General features: G+C 36.1%; 1 protein-coding gene across 8 annotated transcripts in view; it reads right to left on the minus strand.

The window, feature by feature from the left end:
* Positions 1-23,583, minus strand: part of Wwp1 (WW domain containing E3 ubiquitin protein ligase 1) — a 116,388-nt gene that overhangs the window by 16,885 nt on the left and 75,920 nt on the right. For all 8 annotated transcript variants that reach the window (XM_036177718.1, XM_036177717.1, XM_036177719.1 and 5 more), the window contains 11 exons: positions 19,987-20,082; positions 18,268-18,442; positions 15,745-15,799; positions 15,573-15,657; positions 15,329-15,457; positions 14,242-14,317; positions 14,071-14,142; positions 10,921-11,009; positions 6,623-6,782; positions 3,378-3,511; positions 3,144-3,284 (listed from right to left, as the gene is read on the minus strand). In XM_036177718.1, the coding sequence (XP_036033611.1) occupies positions 3,144-3,284; positions 3,378-3,511; positions 6,623-6,782; positions 10,921-11,009; positions 14,071-14,142; positions 14,242-14,317; positions 15,329-15,457; positions 15,573-15,657; positions 15,745-15,799; positions 18,268-18,442; positions 19,987-20,082 (1,212 nt within the window). The remainder of the gene's footprint in view (positions 1-3,143; positions 3,285-3,377; positions 3,512-6,622; positions 6,783-10,920; positions 11,010-14,070; positions 14,143-14,241; positions 14,318-15,328; positions 15,458-15,572; positions 15,658-15,744; positions 15,800-18,267; positions 18,443-19,986; positions 20,083-23,583) is intronic.

Raw genomic sequence — 23,583 nt, forward strand, 5'->3', positions numbered from 1 at the left:
GATAGAAAGAGTAATAAATTATCTTCTAAGTAAAATGGCTGAGGCAGGCCTATATGGATTCACACTTACAGAACTAACATCAGTGCTCCTCAAAGTAGTCCACAAAATAAAAGTCAGTCAGTCATTTTACAAAGACAGTAATCAACTGATACCAAAACTTCACAAGGATAGACAGGCTGACCGATAACAAACACACACATGAAAAAGAGACTGAGACTCTGAGATTATAGGGCAGAAATCACATGGGATTTCAGAAGATGGAGAAATGGCCTTTGATGATGTACAATCCTTCGAGACAAAAGGCCCGAAGAATCTAGTAGCAAGCACCAACATCGTGAAGGCTGTAGCTGACAAATCTAGCCATTGCAGGAAACCTCAATGCGTTTCTGAGCAGGGCCAAGACAAGGTGCTTACTTATACTTAGTAGACCACTTGAGTCTTTGCCAAGGAAATAAGGAAAGAAAGAAACAAAGGCACAAGCAGGAGCAAGTCATATTCTTTCCACTGGCAGACAGTATGATTCTGTATACGACAAATGCAGAAAACTCTTGGAACTAACAAATGCATTCAGCAAAGTAACAGGACAGAATCAAGACACATATATAAAACAGTTATTAATAATTTTTATAGAAATCAGCTAACAGTGTTTCTATATGCCAGTAATGAGCATGCCAGTAGTGAGAAATAAATTAGGAAACTAATCACATTCATGATAGACAGAACATAAATCTTAGGAATAAATCTAATCAAGAAAGTGAAAACCTCTGTAGTGAAAATATTAAAACACCACAGAAGGAATCTGAAGAAGACAGAAGATAGAAGCCACCCATACTCATGGAGAAGCAGAATTAGTATCATGGAAACAGCTACATTATCAAAAGCAAGGTAGAATGTGGAAACCTTGTCAAAATGCCAATGGCATTCTGGAAAAAAAAATTAGAAAAACACCCTAAAAATTGTAGGGAAATACAGAATACCCTAGACAGCCTGGCAATCTATAACGAAAAGGAAAATTTAAACAGAACCACAGTCAAAAAAATAAAACAGACATTTGGATCAATTCAACAAATTACAGGCCCCAGAGTTACAGAGCCACTAGACTTTTGTCTAACGAATGGGTAGTTCTTGAAAGACGACATACAAATAGCCAAAAAACAAACAAATAAACAAAAAACATAAGAATGTTCAACATCACTAGTCATCACAGAATGCAAATTAAAACTACACAGAGACTATCTGACCCCAGAATAGCTACCACAGAAAAAACAACAAATGCTAGCCAGGGAGCAGAGAAAAGAGAATTCTTCCATACTGCTGATGAGAGTGCAATCTGCCTTGCTACTATAATAATTAGTAAAATGAAAATTAGAACTATTCTTAAGGAAGAGCATACCAAATATTTATTCAAAACCAAACAGCCCTGAAAATATCCATATAACTAACATTATAGACTGAACAGCTATTTAGGAATATGTGTGTGTGTGTGTGTATAAACATATACACATAAAACAACGTTAGTGAAAAAAGGGGGCTATGAATTTGAAAGAGAGCAGAGGTACATGGGAGGGGGTTTGAAGTGAGAGAAGGCAAGAGGGAAATGGTAATTATATATAAACTCAATCAGATGACAATGGATAAAATTAGAGATGATTATATTAAGTGAAATAAACTAGATTTATAAAAACAAGTATTTCATGCTTTTACTTGTGAATCCCAGATTTTATAAAGATATATAAATCCATAATTTTTCTTCAAACATGTATTTTTCTTTTATGTATATGGGTATTTTGCCTGCATATACATATGTGCACCATGTGAATACCTGGTGCCTGCGAGTCAGATCTCCTAGATTGGAGTTATATATGGTTGTGAACTACCATGTGGGCGCTGGGAACCAAACCCGGGTCTTCTACAAGAGCAGCAAATGCTCTTACCTATGTGACATGAAAACATAAAAGAGACTAGGGAAAGAAGGAGAATATTAGAAGGCAGTGAGGCCCAGAGGAGGAAAGGAAAGACTGAATATAGTCAAAGTTCAGGATTACTTGAAACTTCTTTATAAACCCAGCACCATTCACACTGAATATAGATAGGCCAATGAAACATTTATTATGTACCAGTTTAAAAAAAATGGTAACGTGGGCCAAGTGGTGGGGATGTGCACCTTGAATCCCAGCAATTGGGAGGCAGGTGGATCTCTGAGTTTGAGGCGAGGCTGTTCTACAAAATAAGTAAGGAAGCAAATAAATAAATAAATAAATAAATAAATAAATGAATAAATGAATAAATAAATAGAAATTTTAGGGTGGGAATGGAATGAAATGACTGTGAAAGGATAGTTTCCAGACATGATTTTGCCCATTCCTAGTATAGCCTATGTCCCTTCATCTATAAACAAACAAGCTACACAGTTTTTGCAAAAACATTTTTTTAACTCAAATTTTATTATAAAGAACTTAAAAATTTTAAAAAGTCCACACACCAAAATTATCCAGACCTCAAGTATATACATCTCAATAAACTTTCACTGGATTTTATATTTTCACTATGGAACATATTTGTATGCATTTATCCATCATCACAAAATGAAACAGCCTCGACAGAATTAGAACTAGAAAAACAATAAGGTTTATATCCTCCTTCATAAATCAAGTGTCAATAACCTGCATTCGGTTTTCCTTATCATCACCTAGTATCTACCCTTTCCTGTTCTCCTTTCTCCACGTTATCCTGTGACTGCACATGCACTTTACACAAACACACACACAAACACACAAAACTGGCTAGGATCCACATAGGAGGGAGAATATATATATATATTTTTCTTTTTGAGATTCTGAAGACTGCAAAGTCCCTTTTCAGCACCAGTGTTCTCATGTCTTCTGATCTGGTCAGGAGGGGGATGCGTGTTGCAAATGCAATGGGAAAGGGAAGGATGACACACATTTTTTTATTTCAAGGAATTTGGGATGGGAGATGTGGATCAGCTTTAGAGAACAAGGATCAGGCCCTAGCAGAGCAAGAATCTGATGAGAATTTCCCAAAGGGTAAAAACTAATAAAGTTAAGAGTGTATATATAGGAGATTTATAATTAGATTTCATAAATTCTATACACTGGGTTCAATCAGATCTATCAACCTACCCAATATATTCATCTTTGTTTTCTTCAGTCACTAGGATATTGGAACCTCCCAATTTCAGATCATGTGAAGTAACTTTCCCTAGAATCTCCATGTCAACAGAAAAATACATTTCTAAGCCACATTCTTCAATGTTGTTGTCTCTGGATAAAAAAGATAGCATGTGAGTGTGCACACAAACAAAGTTTACAAATGGGTTTTAAGTAAATACCTCAATGAAAAAGAAATCTTCAAACCTTATCCAGATAAGGGAGTTATAAAACTCAGTGTCAATAGATTCCAAATCCTTAATAGTAAGTTTTTTACTTAGCATACGCTTGTAGAATGGTAAAGAGAAGCCAGTATCAATAAACTTTCCATGGAATAGTGCCTGTTAAGAAAAACAAGACATTTTATTTAAACTTATAAAATAATCTTTAGAGCACAGTGATAAAACAGAAGTCATGAAACTTTACATATTAAAAAGCACTACTCAATGGTATAAATTATGAAAATTAAAATATGAAAATGCAAAGCATAGAAAACAAATGAAAATGAAAATTTTATTTCACAGATCAAACATATAATGTAACATATAATGTACAATCAAAACTATATATGATTTGGTACTTTATTATCAACTTCCCCTGTTTTTTAGTATATTCTTAATAATTAGCTTAATTAGATGAAGAAATGAAAAGCTCCATGCACCTCTTTCCATTTATTTCCTATCTGCAGGAGCCCCATGTCTTCATACCTATGTACAGCATAGGCATGATGTACATAACATACATACATAGGAATATAGGAAGAAACACCAGTGATTTTTGATTCTGAAACAATTATATTGGCCCTCAGCCACATATTCAGTTTATATTCAATCACAAAGTCATTGAAATTATCCTCTTACACAACTTCAAACTCTGCCTACTGTATTTCAAACAAAATCCCAAGCCTAGATAAAAACCAACTTAAAATTGACTCCATCTATACCTTGCCCAGCAACCTCAGAGGAAGCATTATTCCTTACTATATTCAGTTTCCCTGTCTCAGATGACTATTCCCCAATGCGCCTTTGTCCTCAAACACTTACTATACTTATTATTGCACATAGGAAACAGCAACCAGGAGAGCTTTTGTGCAGTCTACCCACTCTGCTCACCACTAGCATCTGAACTCCCACACTCTTATTGCAAATAAGCTTTTTATTACTTTTGTGAGTAGTACAGACTGCTCCCTTTTATCCAAGGCATTGCTCCTTGTATTATTGACTTCATCAAATTCTTTGTTTTCAATTGAGTTTGGTGGCACATGGCTATAATCCCAGCACTCAGGAGATTGAGCCAACAGGTTACCAGCCTGAGCTACAATAAGAAAATCTATTTTGCTATCAAATTCTCTATGATAGTTTACTACAAACTTTTAACAGATGCTTATATTTTGTTTGAATACACAACAATTTTTACATCCTAACACTCATAAACATTTTCCACCTTGCTAAATGGTTGATGCAAACCCATCAGTAACATATGAAAGGATTAACCATGGTATCTTCTTTGAAAAACACTTCCTTCTTCCATTTTCTTCTGGTAATCACTTAACTTGATTTTCCAATCTCAGGTAGTTTTGTTTGTTTGATTTTCTCACTCCTTTTCATCTCCTCAGCTTACAAATATCCCTTAACTCCCCTGTCCATATTATTTCTTAACACAACCATGAGCTTTTGATAGTCTCTACTTGTTTAGAATCCCAAATGCCTCTTTCTAACCTGGACATCTCCTCATTGCCAGATAGATATGCATACCTATCTGTTGTATACCTCCACTGAATGCCATATGCAGTGAAATGCAGAAGAAATCCAACATTCTTGATTTTCCTTACCTCCTGTGTTTATATGCTCTTGCCACCAAAGCCTCGTCTTAGGAATTGACAATTTCAAGCAAATGTATGCACCATGTATTTTGATGCCTCACTTTACACTTATGCCTTGCCATTAATCTACCAGGAAACCTAGTTCTTTCTAATTTCCAAATATAGCCCAAATCCAAACCACTTCTTAAAACTATTACTACACTATATAGATCCAAAATCACTATGAGATCTCACTGTGACCTCCACAAATTGTCTTTATGTCTCTACCTCTGCTTTCCCCTGTGCATAGTTGTAGGATTTCTTGTTGGTATTACTTAATTCATGACACTAACTGATCTCCTCAAAACCTTTATATGACTTTCCTAAAAGTTCTACATGGTATTTCTCAATTTCACCCCTCACATTGTCTTCCATATACTTTGCCCCAGCCATGTTCTTTTTCAACTAATGAGGCATTTCTAAACCCTGCGGCCTTGTCCTGCTATTCCATGAGCCCTAAGTGCTCTTCTCTAAGGTATGCATATGACCCAGTCTCTTCCTTCTTCATGTTTCCATTCATATTCAACCTTCAAAGGTCTCCTTTAATCCACTATATGAAAAAGCAAGATCTCCCTAGATCCTCCTTCACAGAATTTAGATTCCAAGAGTAGGAACTGCACCATTGTTATTGTTCTTTAATACCCAGTGCCTAGAAATGGGCATGGAATTATTGTAGATCATCAACAAATATTTGCTACATGAATCAATGGATAACATAGTGTAAAAATAACAAACACCTTTCAAAATGCAACAATTCACAGGGGCAACTGCAAAGCTCTGAAAATTCTAAAAGCACTAAGCATACTTACTCAGCAACTCAGATTTTCTTTGGGCTAAATAACTACATATACCATCCCTTTTTCCCTACACTAAGTGAGTAACAAATAGGTTTTTACTTTTTTCTAAATTTTATTTATTCTTCCTAAATTTCATCCATACATATAATGTATGTCTTTAATCATATTCCCATTATCATGTTATCCCCCTCCCTCTCCCACTCAGCTTTTCTTCTTCCGAACAAATTTCTCCCCTTCTACTTTCATCTCTCTTTCTGCGTGCGTGTACACACATATGTGTTTAAGCACACACATCCCATTGTATTTAATCTGGGCTGCTTGAATGAGCATGAGTGAAATACTGTTACATAAGGAAGGGAAGTTTACTGATTGCTCCACCACTGAGGAATCTGACACTTGCCCCTAATAACTGTCAATTGCCTGTGACTACTCAGGGAGGTTATAAAATTTCATTCAAAATATTTTTATACAATACACTTTTGCACATGTCTATGTATGTGGCATGCACGTGTGTGTGTGTGTAGGCTGATGTTGAGTCTTCCTAAATTATTCACCACAATATTGACACAGACTCTCCAAATCAAACTTGAAATGTGCAGTTTCAGCAAATTTACTTAGCCAGCTTGCTCTGAGGATCCAGTATTACATCCTGAGTACTGGAATTATATGCAGGCTACTGAAGTCCTTGAGCCTGCTTGGCAAGATAATTTACCCATTGAGACATCTCTGCAGCTCCTGGAACACTTTTGAAATAGGCAACATGTAAACAAAATAACTGAAAGTTGAGAACTCACCATTGCAATAAAGCGACCAATAAAACAGAAGTATGAAAGATGATCAGGATTTATGGTTGATGCTGGATTTATCTGTAAACAATAGTTATTCTTGCCTGCATACTCAAATAAGCAATACATTGGGTTCAAAACTTCATGGGAAAGCAAGAAAAACCATTCTCTATAAGAAAATAAGTCAAGATTACTTTTAGTATTCACATATATGTGTATTTTTAATAGGTCTTAAATATATCTGTAAGTAAATGTGTGCATGCACACACATACATGCGTGCACGTATGTACACACACACACACCCACACCTAATCATTTCTTAGCCCTCCTCCATTTATATTTTATGACCTGGCTTTCCATTCAAAGCCACTGCTGGTTCTGCGTTGTCAAACTGCAAGCTCACTGGTCCTCCCCGGTAGTTCTTTTCTGCATCAAACTTTTCTTTGGATATCTTTGCTCAACTTTAATTCAAGCTATGCAGATTACACTTTTTCTCAATTCACATTTCAATTCAATCTCAGCAATTTCTGAAGCAATTTCAGAGTATGGTTCCTATCTGTCATTGCATTCATTGTGCAATAACAACCTGAAAATGTATTTTTATGCACAATAGCCTCTAAGGCAAAAACCATGTCTATATATTTTCAGTATTCTTAACTCTTATAGGTATTCTATAATATATATTTAACAAGCTCTTTGTTACGTTTTTGGATGTTCCTTATTTTGTTGATGCTGAGAACGGAATCCAGAACTTCATGCATGCTAAGCAATGGATAAACCACTGAGCTATGCTCTGAGCCTCCATTACAGGTTCTAGTAAATATTTGATGGTGACTTGCATCACATAACACTGCTGCTATGAAACAGTGAATTGTTATTTTGTTTTTGACATAAGGCCATACTTCCTATCTAAGGCTAGAATGAAACTTGATATGCAGCTCAAGCTGAGTCTGAGTCTGCAGCAGTCCTCCTGCCACAGGTTTCTAAGGCCTGGCATATCTGGCTTTTGTAGAACAATTTAAATTGCATTACAAATGAATTCAAAATGGTGTGAAAACTAAAAAGTGAAATCTTTAAATGTGCTAAGTGCTTACTAACTTTTAACTACCTATTTTGCTATACTTAAATAATTTTTAACACAAAATAAACATCTATAAAAAGTTCTAAAGCAAGATTCCAAACTCAAATATTTACTATGGTCAGTGTGAGTTCATGGGGCTTTGCCTTGTGACAATCCCCATTCTTCATTATAAGCCTGCTAATAAATATTACTGGTTTAAGGAAAGAAAACTTCTAGGCACAATAACCTAGTCTTCATATGATGGTATTTTAGACAGTGGTGGGTACTTGCTATTGTGAAGAGTATATGCTATCCTAGAGGATTCAGCCAATCAGTGCCAGTAACAGCAGAAATGTGGGTACAGTGTTTTTAAAGAAAAGCCACAATTGTTTTTCTTGCCATTGTTCTTTGTTTGGTGTCTTGAGATAGGGTCTCACTATGTAGCCTTGACTAGCCTGGAACTTGCTAGGTAGACCAGGCTGGCCTCAAATGAAGTCTGTCTGCCTTTGTCTCCTGGGTGTGGGGATTAAAGCTATCACACATTTACCTCAAGAAAAGACACAATTTTAATCTTCATCTCAATCTGGTAATTTGTATAATACTATCAAGCAATTTGAAAAACTTTTAAGTCATCATGGGTGACCTCTACGCCAATTCCTATGATCTGCTATTTTGCTTACCAATATTTAATAGAGCTTTTAAAACATTCCCTGAAACTACCTGTAGGGTACAGACAACAGTCACTAAACAAAATCAACTATGAATTAATGTAAATTCGTATAATTAAATTCAGGCTCCAAATACTAAGTGAACCAAGTAAACTTTACTTTGTGGATGGCCTGAAGTAAGACATTTTCTTCAGAAAAGAGAAATAAGTAAATCTAGTAAGAATGTGTTTATATGTGTGTGCAAGCACGCATACACACACACACACACACACACACACACACACACACGGAATTAAATTTCTAACTGCTTCAGATCACTTTTAGAAAGCAGCAAACCAGAGAAAACTGTATTGACCCAAAAGAAGAATGGATATATGACAAAAGCCTTTATCCTAATACCAACACAAAAGAAAAGTTCCTAACCAGCAAGAGGCAGAATTGACTTCAACACAAGCTCAGCTCTGCACTCTCAAACTAGACACAAAAGGCTGAAAAAATCATGACCTAATACATAAGAACTAGCATGGCCTAGAGAAGAAAATGAAGAAAACAGAAAAACAGCAAATGAAGAAAAATCACATGACAAGCAGCAAAACATAGGGCAATCCTGCAAACAGTGACATGAGGGCAGGCTTTAGAAAACCAAAACAGGAATAACACTAGGATCAAATGATAACAGACACATTAAGAGAAAATATGATAGACATGTAAGACTGACAAAGGAGATTCCACATACCCATGATTGATGTTCCTGAAGAAAGAAAAGAACAAATAGAACAGAAAAAAAAATATTCAAAGATAAAATAGAAGAAAACTTCCCAGAAATTAAAGCTCTTAACATGTTCCTTTAAAAAAGACCAAATGCCAGGCATGGTGGCACATGCCTTTAATCCCAGCACTCCGGAGGGAGGTAGAAGCAGGTGGATCTGTGAGTTCGAGGCCAGCTTGGTCTACAGACTAAGTTCTACCCAGACAAGCCCTGTCTTGAGAAAAACAAACAAAGGAAAAAAAAACAAGCAATCTGCAATGAAACTAGTGAACTTTAAAGGGCCGTGTGAACACCTAGGGAAATTTTCTGATGAAGGTTTGGCCTCATACTTCATAGTGCTTACATTTGATGCCACACGATAGTGAAGCAGTACCGAAGAGTACTGGATAGACAATGCTGTGCAAGAAATGTCTGTCTAGAGAGGCTGTTTAAATAACCAACAAGGAAAATACTTCCAAACATGTAACAACTATAGGGACATATCCCCCCATGAACTCTTGAATAAGCACTTCGATGGTGAGTCTAACCAACAAATGCATGATCAAATCAAAAGTTAGGAGTAAGAAAATAATGATACACAAGAACTGATTACATGTATTTAAACTGTCAAAACAAAGAACTGGAACCAAATAATTAAGACAAACAATGGTTCACAAAAGAACATAAATGTTATCATGTTAGACACTGAGGAAAAAAAAATGTGTTCTCTCTTTTCTAAGATGTACCTTTCTTTTCAATGCCTGGGCATTTCTGAAATTGAGAAAAATTCACTCAAAATTCACACAATATGAGTATTTATTGGATAGAAGTGCTTACTGAAGACATATAATAATGTTTTGGATAGAGAAAGAGGCTAATAGAAACACTGACAAACCCACAGCAATATTATGTACCTACTTCTACCAGTTGTGACCTGGTTCTGCACTTCTCTCAGCTATATTGAAATTGTGGTTATCTAATTATATGAAAATCTGAATTCTTAGGAAGACAATAAAACTGATAAACTTAAAAAATGTAAATTTATATTTGTGTGAAGCAATTAGGGAGAAAACAAAGAAAAAAGAATTTTCATTAACTACTTCACAGGTATCTCTTAGCATTGTATTCAGTAAATGTAGACAATTTCATTTTCCAAATTAACTCAGAACAGAGCAAAAGCATAAATAAAAGTAATAGACAATGTTGTAATAGCAAAATTACTAAATATCCTCTGTAAAGCCATTAATTATGCTACACCCATATGTGAAATACTAACCATCTGGTAAGAACTTTAGCATATACAGGAGAATAATCATAATGGTTGGACCCTGAACATGCCATGCAGGCAGGATACTATGATTCTCTGATCCCCAGAACCCATGTGTTCTGGGCATGTGGTAATATAACCAACTGTAATCCCAGTACATGGGATGTGGAGATAGCAAATCCCAGAAAAAGCTGGCTAATCACACCAGCTCAAATGTTGAACTCTAGATTCAGCAAGAGACCATGCCTAAACATTTAATGAAGGAAGGGATAGAGGAAGACACCACAAGTCAACCTCAGGCCTCCACACACATGTGCACACACCCCTACATAGCATACACCCATGTACACACATATGTACCATACTCATGTAAGTACACATACACACATACCATACATATATACATATGCAAAAAAATTTGTAATAATGTTTACCCCCCCCCTCAAAAAAAAAACTCTGGTTGCTACTAAAAAAGGTAATTTAATATATTTATATATCTTTTTAATAATACATCCAGTGCAGATGACAAAATAGACTTATTAAAAGTAACTTTTTAACTTTACCTTGCAAGGCCACCATAATCAAGGCCTTCTTCTCCTCTAAATATTACATATAATCGCCTCCTTAAGTCATACGGTTTTAATGCCATAATCTAATTAAAAACAAAAATATGAATATTTAGACATTTATACACTGTATAAGTTACTTCCAAAATAATTCAATTTAAATTTAATCTGTAATTTCAAATGCACACATTTCACTATCTCATTTAATTCTGCACTTCATCTGATTTGTCCCATAACTAGCTAAAAATGGAAAATCCTTCAAGTTTTCTCTGACTCACTTTCATATATTCTTCCCCCTTCTGGTGTTACAGGGTAGTTGTACTTAAGTGTTAGTGGGAGGAGAGGAAATGTTAGATTACATTTTTCTCCCCTTCCTTCCTCGAGTTTGATAATCTTTCAACTTGTGACTGGTAAGCTCTTCTCTGTAGCAATATTGTAAGGTGAAAGGACTTTCTGAGTCCCACCTGCATCACATCTTCTATCCCTGAGGAGGACAGAAATTCATCTGCAATCCTTACACAATGACTTATATTTACACAACAGCATGCTCTAAAATAAGATCCAAATACATTTTCACAGTCAATAAGTTCCCATCAAAGTTAATCATAAGCATGCTCTACTGGGGATAAAAATTTGTATCTACTTCCAAAGTAAAAAAAAAAAAAAAAAAATGTATCTACTATCATCCAGCAGAATTGCAGCCAAAATTACCAGGTCTGGGTCCAAACACAGCTCACTAATAGTATTCCCTAGGAAGCAATTATAGGCTTAACCCCATATCTGAACAGACTTAAAACAGGAAAAGTAAAACAACAACTTATATAAATTAGATACACAGTTGCTAAAAGCAAAAGCAATTCAAATACATCTCTGAACAAGCCATTTGTAAAAACACACTTGAAAACTTAAAACAATTATTTGGCTCAGAATTAGTCACCCATACACAAAAGCAGTTTTGATAACTGCTACAATGGCTATCTTTTCTAAAGCAGAACAATAGCTAGTAAATGAAGATATGATATAAATGTCACCAGAACATCAGTATTACTATTCCATCTTAACCTATACAAAAAAATAACGAACAATAATAGCAACCAGCATGGCACAATAACCCATAGTAGTGGCAAACATACCTTGATGGTAACCAGCAGCTCTGTAATTGGACCTAAGATTGCTTCAATAAGAGGGATACCATGCCTGGTACTGGAAACCTAGCCAACTCCCAAGCACTAGTGAAGTCATAGATCCTGGAATAGAGCCTGTTTACTAAACCAGCATAATCTCTAACTATATTCTCAATATTTGCCCTTATACCCTCAGATAAGTATAGTTCTCACTCTTCATCAAAGAATGTTCTCTTTGCAACAGAGACTAATACAGAAAACAACCAATTAAGATGTAGAGTTGTGGAGCCCACTCCCAACTGCGATATCTGCAAAACAACTCCCACACCTCAAGCTCAGAGAAGATTGCACAAAAGGCATCAGAAAGATTGTAAGAGCCAAAGGATTAGGGAGTTTGTTGTGAAAGTGTTAGAAGCTACACCCATAAAGTCTAACAACATGAGTGGCTAACCATAAGTTAGAACAAGGAGGACACCAAGGGACATGCTAATATGGACAGGGGAAGGTCCTCAAGGACTCAGCCCTGTTTAAAGAACTACAGGCAACTAAGGAATGATGAGAGGAGGAGAAGTAATCTTCCTGGGGAAGAGCACGCCAATTAGCTCTCTAGTACCATATGGTCAGCCATAAAAACATATACACACCAATAATATTACACAGAAGAAACAGGTTGTATTTATGTATTGGTGAACATCAATATATATAACATATATGTATGTAATAATAATAAGTAAAATCAGAGGCCAGAAACTTGAAAAAGAGCCAGAAGGGGTATATTAGTGTTAAGGGAAGAAAGGGGAAAATGATGTAATTATACTATAATCTTAAAAATAAAAGAAATAATAAAAAATTAACAAAATTCATATTTGAGTACATAAAAAGGTTACAGTCATTGCTTTAGAGTGTAAGATCATGAAAAATTCTCTACTTCTTCTTAAAAGAATGACATTATTCTGTTTTTAATAGTATTCTGCAGATGACTCTAGAAAGGCAGACAAGTTAGATTCATGCATTCATTCATTAAGTATTGACTGAATAACTGTCATATTAAAGGCACATACATTCCAGTAAGAGAAACAGGGAGGGAGCAGTACTATGGAAATAAGGAAACAAGTGATTTGAAAACGACCACATATTGGGAGGGAAAGCAGAGACTGAAATTTTAAACAACATGCTTAGGCTAAATGAAACAGTGAAACCTGGTGGTCAGAATGAACATGAGTTACTAATGGAATACTCAAATGGATCCACGAATTTGATCTGTTAGCATTTTCACAAAGTTTACAAATGTGAAAACAGACTTGCTCCAATGATGTTCAAACTTTATTTTAGTAAGAATACACCTAAATTATTTTATTTATTTATTTGTTGGTTGGTTGGTTTTGTTTGTTTCTTTGTTTTGGTTTTTCAAGACAGGGTTTCCCTGTGTAGCTTTGCGCCTTTCCTGGAACTCACTTGGTAGCCCAGGTTGGCCTTGAACTCACAGAGATCTGCCTGCCTCTGCCTCCTGAGTGCTGGGATTAAAGGCGTGCGCCACCACCATCTGGCGGTTGGTTGGTTTTTTTAAGACAGATTCTCACTATGTAGCCTTACATGATTTCACAGAGATCTGCCTGTCTTTGCTTCTAGAATGCCGAGAATAAGGCGTGAGATGCCACATTCAGCTACACCTAAATTCTTGATTCTCAGTCTCCTACTTTAGCTATAAACTGGAGATGATGGTAGGAATTCTCTCACAGAGATGCTGTGAGGAGGAAAGAAAAGTAATTAAAAAATTTTGTCAATAGTTGACAGTCATCACTTATTACAGAGTAAAGTTTAATTTTATTTTATATATATATGAATGCTTTGCCTCCATGTATGCCTCTAGCCCACATAATAAAGTTTAAAGTAGTTACTAATTTAGCCACTCAAGAAATGAGGCTTATTATTAATGTTTAAAGACTCAAAAGTTTTTTACTCCCTTTAGAAGCACAGAAAAAAATAAGACAAGAAGCACTGTTTCATTTTGATAATACCTTACCTGTTGGAAGGAATCTTCAAATAAAGTCTGTCGGGACACATTGATCTTTACGTGACTGGGTAGTGCATTAGACTAAAAATAAAAATATCATATTGTGTAAGCCACAGCATATGTATTATATAATGATCAGACTAAATGATTATAAATGAGATTTATTTACCACTTTAGTACCTGGCACAAGTAACGGAAGTGGGCAAGTTTCCACTTAAAGCTGCGTTCATAAGCAATCTGTGGACCACCTTTAGTTCTAAAGAGAAGCATAACAAACAAAACTGTAATATTAAGTATGAAACTGTGCATGATAAGCCCTTAGTTTACAGAAGTCCTAAAATCTACTATAGACTACTTAAAAGAATTTTTGATAGAATGTTGGTTTTTTTTTTTTTTTTTTTTTACTATTTTATTTGTGAAAAAAAAACCTACAAGAATTCTGATAATTCTTAAAGCTGAGGAAGTCAGGGATTCTATAGAAGAGAAACATGAGGAAAAAACCCTGTACCTCGCCTTAAACTTGATCTGAACAAAAACAAAGCAAAGCAAAATTAAATTCTTGGAGCAAGTTACATGCAGATCATGTGACTCAGCAGGACAATGAGAAAAGACACAGACACAAGATTCAGCTCCGAGTAGGAGGCCCTCTTGCCTAGAGTCTTAACAGAGAATATAAGGCACTTTCATGTTAGACTGAGCACAAAATCCTGTCTTTAGCTGTCACAATCAGGGAAGTTCCTTCATCCAAGAGAGTTTACTAAACACTTAACATGGAGAAAAGTGGCTGTTTTATGTAAGAAATGCACCAGTGAAGGAAATAGACAAGAATGTAAAAAGAAAATTATATATTGTGTATTTTAAGGAAATAAATGGCTTATTGCTTCTGAAAGGAGAAAAAAGGCCTTGTTAAAAGAAAAAAAAATAAATAGGAAAATAATATAATCTCTCTCTCAAAGGTCATGAGAAGATAAAAATGAGCTAACATATCTAAAATGCTTAAAACACTCTTTGGCATGTAGTAATTTCTACACACATATTTGCTATTGTTATTATATAAAATAATATATAATGAATATATATTGTTTAATTAAAATGTCATACCACAAATCATTCTGGAACAACATAGAGCAAAAACAGTTATAGTTAGAAATTACCTCTACATGTTTTCTTAGCCAAAAATGACTTGTTTCTAAATTTGGGGATACATTAGAGACTAAACCTCCTGTCTTCACTAAGTAATATTTTTAACGTTCGGGTTTCCACTTACACGGATGACTTCCCATTGCGAGGATCTTTGAATGTTGTTGTTCTTGTGTTATGATCAACAAAGTACCTAACACCTTCCCGCGTATACCTGATTTCCCAGCCTTCTGGCAGGGGTTCTTCATTTGGTAAGCTATAAGATAAAAATCACAATCATAAGGTGGGTGTGTTTTAGGTACTTATAGCTCACTAATTCCATCCATCCATCTACTCATGTGTGATAACTTAAGACTGTAGTATACACATACCCTTGAGTTCTTGGGTCTTCCCATTGGGTTGTTTTTGTATTATGATTCACAAAGTAAACTCTGTCTGTTGAATCCACTCTTTTTTCTAAAACATAAAGTATGATTAACATTTAATAACAACTTGATACCTATATACATTACACATATTTTTATAAACATCCTATCAGCTTACCCCAGCCTGGTGGTAAAGGTCCATATGGATCATTTTCTGCAGCTAACATTGAAGCCTGGTTGAAAAAGAGGTTCAGGACAGAAATAAGATGGCAATTTTAGCCAGAAATATACTAATATAGTAAGCAATTTACAGTCATATCTTAGAATTTTTTTAAATATTATGAAGTAATAGGAATATAGCAATTTCAAGAAACAAAGTTCAAAAATATTATGGAGAGTGGCCATCAGCTGATATAATTATTAGTAAATGACTTAAAAACATTATACTAATATCAATTTCCTATTTAATTTCCTAGTCCTTTCTAAGGAATAAGAGATAGGTGAACAGTATATAGAGAATGATGCCATTTAAATGAGACATTATTTTTTCAAAAATAGAAAATTATAGTATAATTACTCTGCAAACTAATTATTCAATGATAATCTATACACATCTTGATAAATATTTGATCATACTACCACAGATAATGCTAACTCATTATCTCTCCATCTTTATCTTGTCTTTCTGAATAATTAAACCACTAGTTTTGTTTGAGCAATGTGTCCATAAGGAATAGTCCACTGAATCTGAATTAGTAATGTATAAAGTGAAAATTCTGGCCAATGAGGCAGAAGCAGAAGGCCCTGATCCTTTGCTAAGGTGTCCTTTGCTAAGCTGCTAAGCAAATATACAGGGGCTTGCTAAGTACAAATGCCTGCTACAGGAAAGCTCTCCCTTTTCAGTTTACCCTTCCCTTTCATGGCAGAGACTCTCGAAATCAGGCCAAGGACAGCAGCTCTTTATTTTCAAAATAGCTGGCAAAATGCATGATGATAGAAGGTGCAGGAAAGACGCATGGTAATAGATGGTACTAGTAAGATGTGTGAACAGGTGTAGGAAAGATGCATGGCAATAACTGGTGCAGGTAAGATGATGAGTGACAATGGATGGTGCAGGAAAAAATGCATGGTAATAAATGGTACTAGTAAATTGTGTGAACAGACTGTGCAGGTAAGATGCATGATAATAGATGGTGCAGGTAAGATGAGTGACGATAGATGGTGCAGGAAGGATGAGTGACGATGGATGGTGCAGGAAGGAAGGATGAGTGATGATGGATGGTGCAGGAAGGAAGGATGAGTGACAATGGATGGTGCAGGAAGGATGAGTGACGATGGATGGTGCAGGAAGGATGAGTGACAATGGATGGTGCAGGAAGGATGAGTGACGATGGATGGTGCAGGAAGGATGAGTGACGATGGATGGTGCAGGAAGGATGAGTGACGATGGTGCAGGAAGGATGAGTGACGATGGATGGTGCAGGAAGGATGAGTGACGATGGATGGTGCAGGAAGGATGAGTGACGATGGATGGTGCAGGAAGGATGAGTGACGATGGATGGTGCAGGAAGGATGAGTGACGATGGATGGTGCAGGAAGGAAGGATGAGTGACAATGGATGGTGCAGGAAGGATGAGTGACGATGGATGGTGCAGGAAGGATGAGTGACAATGGATGGTGCAGGAAGGATGAGTGACGATGGATGGTGCAGGAAGGATGAGTGACGATGGATGGTGCAGGAAGGATGAGTGACAATGGATGGTGCAGGAAGGAAGGATGAGTGACAATGGATGGTGCAGGAAGGATGAGTGACAATGGATGGTGCAGGAAGGATGAGTGACAATGGATGGTGCAGGAAGGATGAGTGACAATGGATGGTGCAGGAAGGATGAGTGACGATGGATGGTGCAGGAAGGATGAGTGACAATGGATGGTGCAGGAAGGATGAGTGACGATGGATGGTGCAGGAAGGATGATGGACGATGGATGGTGCAGGAAGGATGAGTGACAATGGATGGTGCAGGAAGGATGAGTGACGATGGTGCAGGAAGGATGAGTGACGATGGTGCAGGAAGGATGAGTGACGATGGATGGTGCAGGAAGGATGAGTGACGATGGATGGTGCAGGAAGGATGAGTGACGATGGATGGTGCAGGAAGGATGAGTGAGGATGGGTGGTGCAGGAAAGGTTCATGACAAAAGATAATGCAGGCAAGATGCATGGTAAGAGATGCTACTCTAAAAGGCAGAACTCAGCTGCTTGACAGCACTGTTAAGTCAGAGCACGCCTCTTTTTTCTTCTTTAGCCCTGGTATTCTACTGAGGTAACTTAACTTGCATCCATTTAAGAGGATTCTGCTATTTAGCAGAAATTATTTTGACACATACCCAATACCTAATTTTGTCCTGTTTCCAAATTTTCATGGACATAAAGTCTTACACAGAAACAAAACAAACCTCATAGTACAAACTTTCTTATTTACTATATACAGGATGAGCACCCTAATCCAAAAATCTAAAAAACTCCAAAGCCAGAAAAATTTCAAGAATGTTTACTCATTTATATGTATTAGAAATAATATTAAAGATTAACCAAAAATAAAATGAAGCAAACAAACCACTGAAATGTAATCTACATATTTTAGAAAGCCACCAAAGTAAGGGAAAGGTAATATTTAACACCTTATAATTTGTTTATTACCGAATAGAGGTATCGTTGGTTGAATTGTTGCATAGCTCCCTGCAATTGATTCCGCTGAGATTGCCACTGTTCAAAATTTCGAACAGATTCCATGGTAGGTCGCTGCCAAGTTGTTGTTCTGGTGTTATGATCCACATAATAAACTCTTCCACGATCATCAACTCTTCTTTCCCAACTACCACAAATAAGCAATAAAAATGAAGCAATGAGTAATCTCTTGATAAATTAAAACATATGTATTTCTACTTTATTTACCTATTGGCATTGCTAAGGATGGAACCCAGGCAACTGAGCATGTTAGGCATGTTCTCTACCTGTGGACCTACATCCCAGGCTTGGTCTTTTGAGACAGGGTGTTACAGGGAGACCACACTGGTCTTAATCCATGGGACCAGTTGGCTGTCAACTTACAGTTCTCCCGCTTCTCCCTCCCAAGTGCTAGAGTTACAGGAATATGCCACCAGGTCTGGCTATCTTTATTCTTCAAAAAAGAGGATATGAATCTGTGAAGCATTTATCTTTGCTGAATTCCTATTCTATTACAGACAGACTTACTCCTCACTAATTCTTGAGAAACAGTTTTCAAGCACATTGGCAGACGGAACCTAGCACTTTTTCAGTTTCATTTCCCAGAGTCCCTGAGAAGCCTCATCTGAGCTGCTGGTCCCAAGTGTGCCTTGTGTGTCATCCTGCCCTGCCACTCTTGTAACCCCAGAAGAGCAGAGGCCATGTTCTAGATCTCTTATCAACCAGAATTCTACTCAGGCTCCAGGGTTCTGTTTACTCCTTGTACATCCCAAAAACCTGGGATCTACTAAGCCAGTTTTTGTCATTAATTTTATACTATGACTAAGAATCCCCTCTGGATCCAATTCAAAAGTCTTTCAAGCTTACTATTTAAAATATAATGGGATCTGTTGACACAGAGAAACCCAAACTCAAAGTCCCTCTAAAGATGTGTATATACATATACATGTAAGTATATATACGGGTCAAACAAAAGAAATATGTGTCTCTCCATAAATAGTGATGTGCATTATTATATTTCATGAGATTTAATAATGTAAGAGATATTAGACTGATCCCAAAATTAAAATCTACAAGCTTAGTTACACATAAGCTTATATTAAATCATATAAAAAGTTATAGTTTTAAATAATTCAGTTTTAAATAATAAAAAGTGTACTAAATAAAGTTCCTGCTACTACCCTGTCTCAAAGTCAATGATAAACTGATGTTCCTTTGCTTTTTAAAATAATTCTTTTATGCACTGCATTGAACAGCTAAGTTATATTATACTATTGAATTCCCCTCCAACATTCTCCCTATGCTTGGAATACATTTCCTTCAGCCTTTGACTCCCAAATGCCTGGCTTCAAGTGTCAAATGATGTTCAGATGTTGTGAATTCTTTTTTAATGAAGGAAAGAATTTAGCACTTGGTCCTATGGTATTAAGAACTTATCACTGGAAAACATAGATATGGTGTTTCAATATAGCATACCCAAAGGTTCATTTTAAATAAATAGGATCACCATGTTATAGTTATTCATTTAATCCATCCATTGAGAACCATAATATAAAGTCTATTATTTCACTAAAACCATTATCCAAAAATTAAACAGATTATCTTTAAATTCTTATTTATGAATATATCAACAAATTTAAAACTTACACACAATAAAAACATAACTAAAGATACATAAGGATAATGCATTACCCTGGAGGCAAAGGCTGTGGTCTTTCCCATGTGGTAGTTCTAGTATTATGATCCACATAATAGGTTCTACCATGAGGATCTTTTCTCTGTTCCCACCTATAATAAAAGTACAAAAATAGAAATAAAAAATAAAAGATTAGGAAATCTTAAAATGTTATAGAATTAGGAACATTAAAAACAGGCTTTACTTCCAAGGAACGCATGCGTGTGCGCACACAAACACACACACAAACCAAAAAAAAAAATACTATAAACATTTTATTTGTGGAGTTTTTTTTTTTGGGGGGGGGGGTTCCCAAGACAGGGTTACTTTAGCTCTGTCTGTCCTCGAACTCGAACTTACAGAGATCTCTCTGCCTCTGCTTCCAAAATGCTGGGATTAAAGGCATGAACTACCGCTACATTTATATGGCTATAAAGTTATTTTGACCTCTTAACTATTGCTTCTTCACAACAGAACTGGAAAATGAGTAATTGTTGTTAAGAAAGAAAGCAAAGAATACTCAAAATTTTTTAATTTATCAATTTACACTCTTCAAAATTAGCAGAAAAGAAAAATAATCAAGAGTAAAATAATCTCAGCAAAGAGCAAGCCTAAGGTACTAAATGCCAATAAGAAATATCCATTTTGTTTTTATTTTAAAATTATGCATCTAAAAGGTTTCCAGCAGAAGCACCTTAAAGACCTGTGGTGGTACTGTCCCTGCCAAGTCTGTCATCTCCGTGTGCACAGTCCCACTGTGCACATCTACTCCACTCTTTATTTCGGTAGTCCTTAGAAAGAACATCACAAACTTATCTTTTCCTGAAAGCCTCTCAATGTGTTTTCCCCACTTTGATTTTCTTTTCTTGGTTCCCTAGTCGTCTTCTCTGCAATTTTCTCAATATGACATATTAGGAGGGAGAAAACAAACAAACAAACAAACAAACAAAAAAAAACTTGGACCAGTTTTCATAGTGCTGGAAAGTATAAGGACTGCTTAATGAGAAAAGACATCAACAATCTTACCCAGCACCAGACCTGCATGCTAATACCAACCTGCCAGGCAAAATGTGCCCACTGGTCAGACAGTGGTTAGACCATTTATAGAGTAAGCAGCTATGTTCTTGAATGGATTTGAGGCTTGCTCTATTGACGGGAACTCATGCCTGGTATTGTAAAGCTGGTCAAAATCCATGGGTAGGACAGTCACAGGTCCGAGAGGAGAGCCCACTGATGCTGTTTGCGAGAACATCATGTTGTCTAACCACCTACTAAATATTTGTATTTACATAAACTTGTGCTGTTCTATACTTTGGTCAGAGAAGTGTCTTAATGCAGAGGGTAGTGGTTACACAAAGCCTTACAACTGTTCAAAGTGGTAAAAATAAGTGACTGTGACTCCTCAGCTGTAGAAAGACATCTCTATCAACCCCCTTGTGAAGGCTCAGGGAACGCTATGGAAGAGGGCACACAAAGAATGCAGATCCAAGGAAAGGTAGGAGTGTTGTGAAATGCTGTCCTCTGGATGTGTTGTGGCTGGTGAACACATAAACTCAGTGGCAAAGTTACCTGTTTAATATCTGCACAAGATCAAGCCAGTTAGCACTAACATTGAACAGGGAGGGGTTTCCAAGCCCTACCACCCAGTTGGGAAGCTACTAGTAGTTGATAATAAACTGAAAGTCACTTTTTGAGAGGCACAGGCACCAGTAAGTTGGTCATGACCAAATGAATGGTCCCACACCCATGTGCATACAGACAGCATTAACTGAACTCAGTGGGGTAACAGGAAAAAAAGGCAGTTGAGAGGGAACTGTACTGGGGGAGGGGGTAGCTTGAGGGAGGGGTGGAAGAAATAGGATCAAGATGCATTATATATATATATATGTGTGTGTGTGTGTGTGTGTGTGTGTGTGTGTGTGTATTAAAATTTTCATGTTTATGCATTTCATCTTCATTTTCAATTTTAAAATAAAACAAATTGAATATATATATTCATTTCTGTTAATCACAGGAATCCAATTTAATTTAACTCACTGTCAGAGAAGCCTTCAGTTATTAACTTACTTAAGACTGCACATAATACAGTCATTTTCTAAGGAAAGGTTGTACCTATACATTCATATTTAAAAATAACAGGAACACAAATTCATTCAACAATTTGTCACACCTAAGAAAGCGAAGACATAGACTGCTCAAGTAATGTCCATGAACAATAAAAATGCCCCAATTTATACTTACACTAAAACCACAGAAATTATTAATTACCTATTAAATTATCAAAGCATAAAATACTATACCAACATTTACACTATTCTGCACTTCAAAAATACAAACTATTCTTATCAGAGCACATCATTAAAATAAGGGACATGACATTTTAGATTTGCTTCATTTGTTCCTTTTAAGAAAGTTTATGGGAAGGAAAGATTTAAATAGAGAACTCAGATTTCACGGGCATTTCAGGAATACTTATAACATACATCTCAGGCCATTCAGTTATTTGAAAGCTTAAAAACCAAAACTAGGAGCATTTCAGGCAATTTCCAGCGATGGTACTTTTGCTATTTTTAGGTATTAATTTATAAAATCAGTCCTTATTGCAATACTCTCTGGTTTCAAAATGCACTCTTTATTGGTTTAAATCTAGCTTTGATTTTTATCAGAATAATATATACTTTCAAATAGTTCATAATACCTTCATAGTAGTTAAATAGTCTCATATAGTCTATGAGTCACATTGATCAAACAAACACACCTGCTGCCCCCATCACTTTATATTCTCATCCCCATGGCAACATTTTTAAACCATTTTTACATGCTCTATCTGGTATTTAAATGCTCTATCTGGTATTTACCTCTTTTCTTATCAACATGCTTAACTTCATATGACTTACTTAATTTCAAGTAAAATGTACTGACTTCTGGCTGTGAAAAGTAAAGCCATAGGTCTCTTTCCTGAACATCTAAAAACACTTAACACCCTCTTCCCAACCCAACTAACATCCTTCCAACTGTGCAACTGGTTACTGAACTTTGAGTTATATGCAAGTTCCCTCAGCACTCAGGTAAATTTGTTTCCCGCTTCTGTTGATTCTGACAAGTCTGTTGCCACTCTCATTAGTATAAAACCTGGTTTGTTTTGCCCTTTAACAAAATCTCTGGGGGATGGAGAGATGGCTCAGCAGTTAAAGGAACTGGTTCAGGACTTCGGTGCGATTTTCAGCAACCACATGCTGACTCCAGTTTCAGGAGATATGACTTCTGGTCTCCACAGGTACTGCATGCATATGTTGCACAGATATACAGGCAAGCAAAACACTCATGCACATAAGCAAAAATAAATATTAAAAAAAATCTCTGGATGTACTTGAGATTTCTTTTGGTGGGGCAGGAGAACACACAACAGAATAAAATGTTCACAGTGAATAATTTAAAATAGGTCTCTTTTCACTTACTATCAAGAGTTTTGATAAGTCTTTTCTCTAAGAAAAAAATTGTCTATCATATTTGTGAGTTTCTTGTCATGTTATTACAGATCTCTTCTTTCTTTTTTCTGAATATCCACTTAACTTTTTGCTCTATTTGCTGGCGAGTTTCTTTACCTTTATCAC

Source organism: Onychomys torridus, chromosome 2 (assembly GCF_903995425.1).
Source record: "Onychomys torridus chromosome 2, mOncTor1.1, whole genome shotgun sequence".
Classification (NCBI taxonomy): Eukaryota; Metazoa; Chordata; class Mammalia; order Rodentia; family Cricetidae; genus Onychomys; species Onychomys torridus.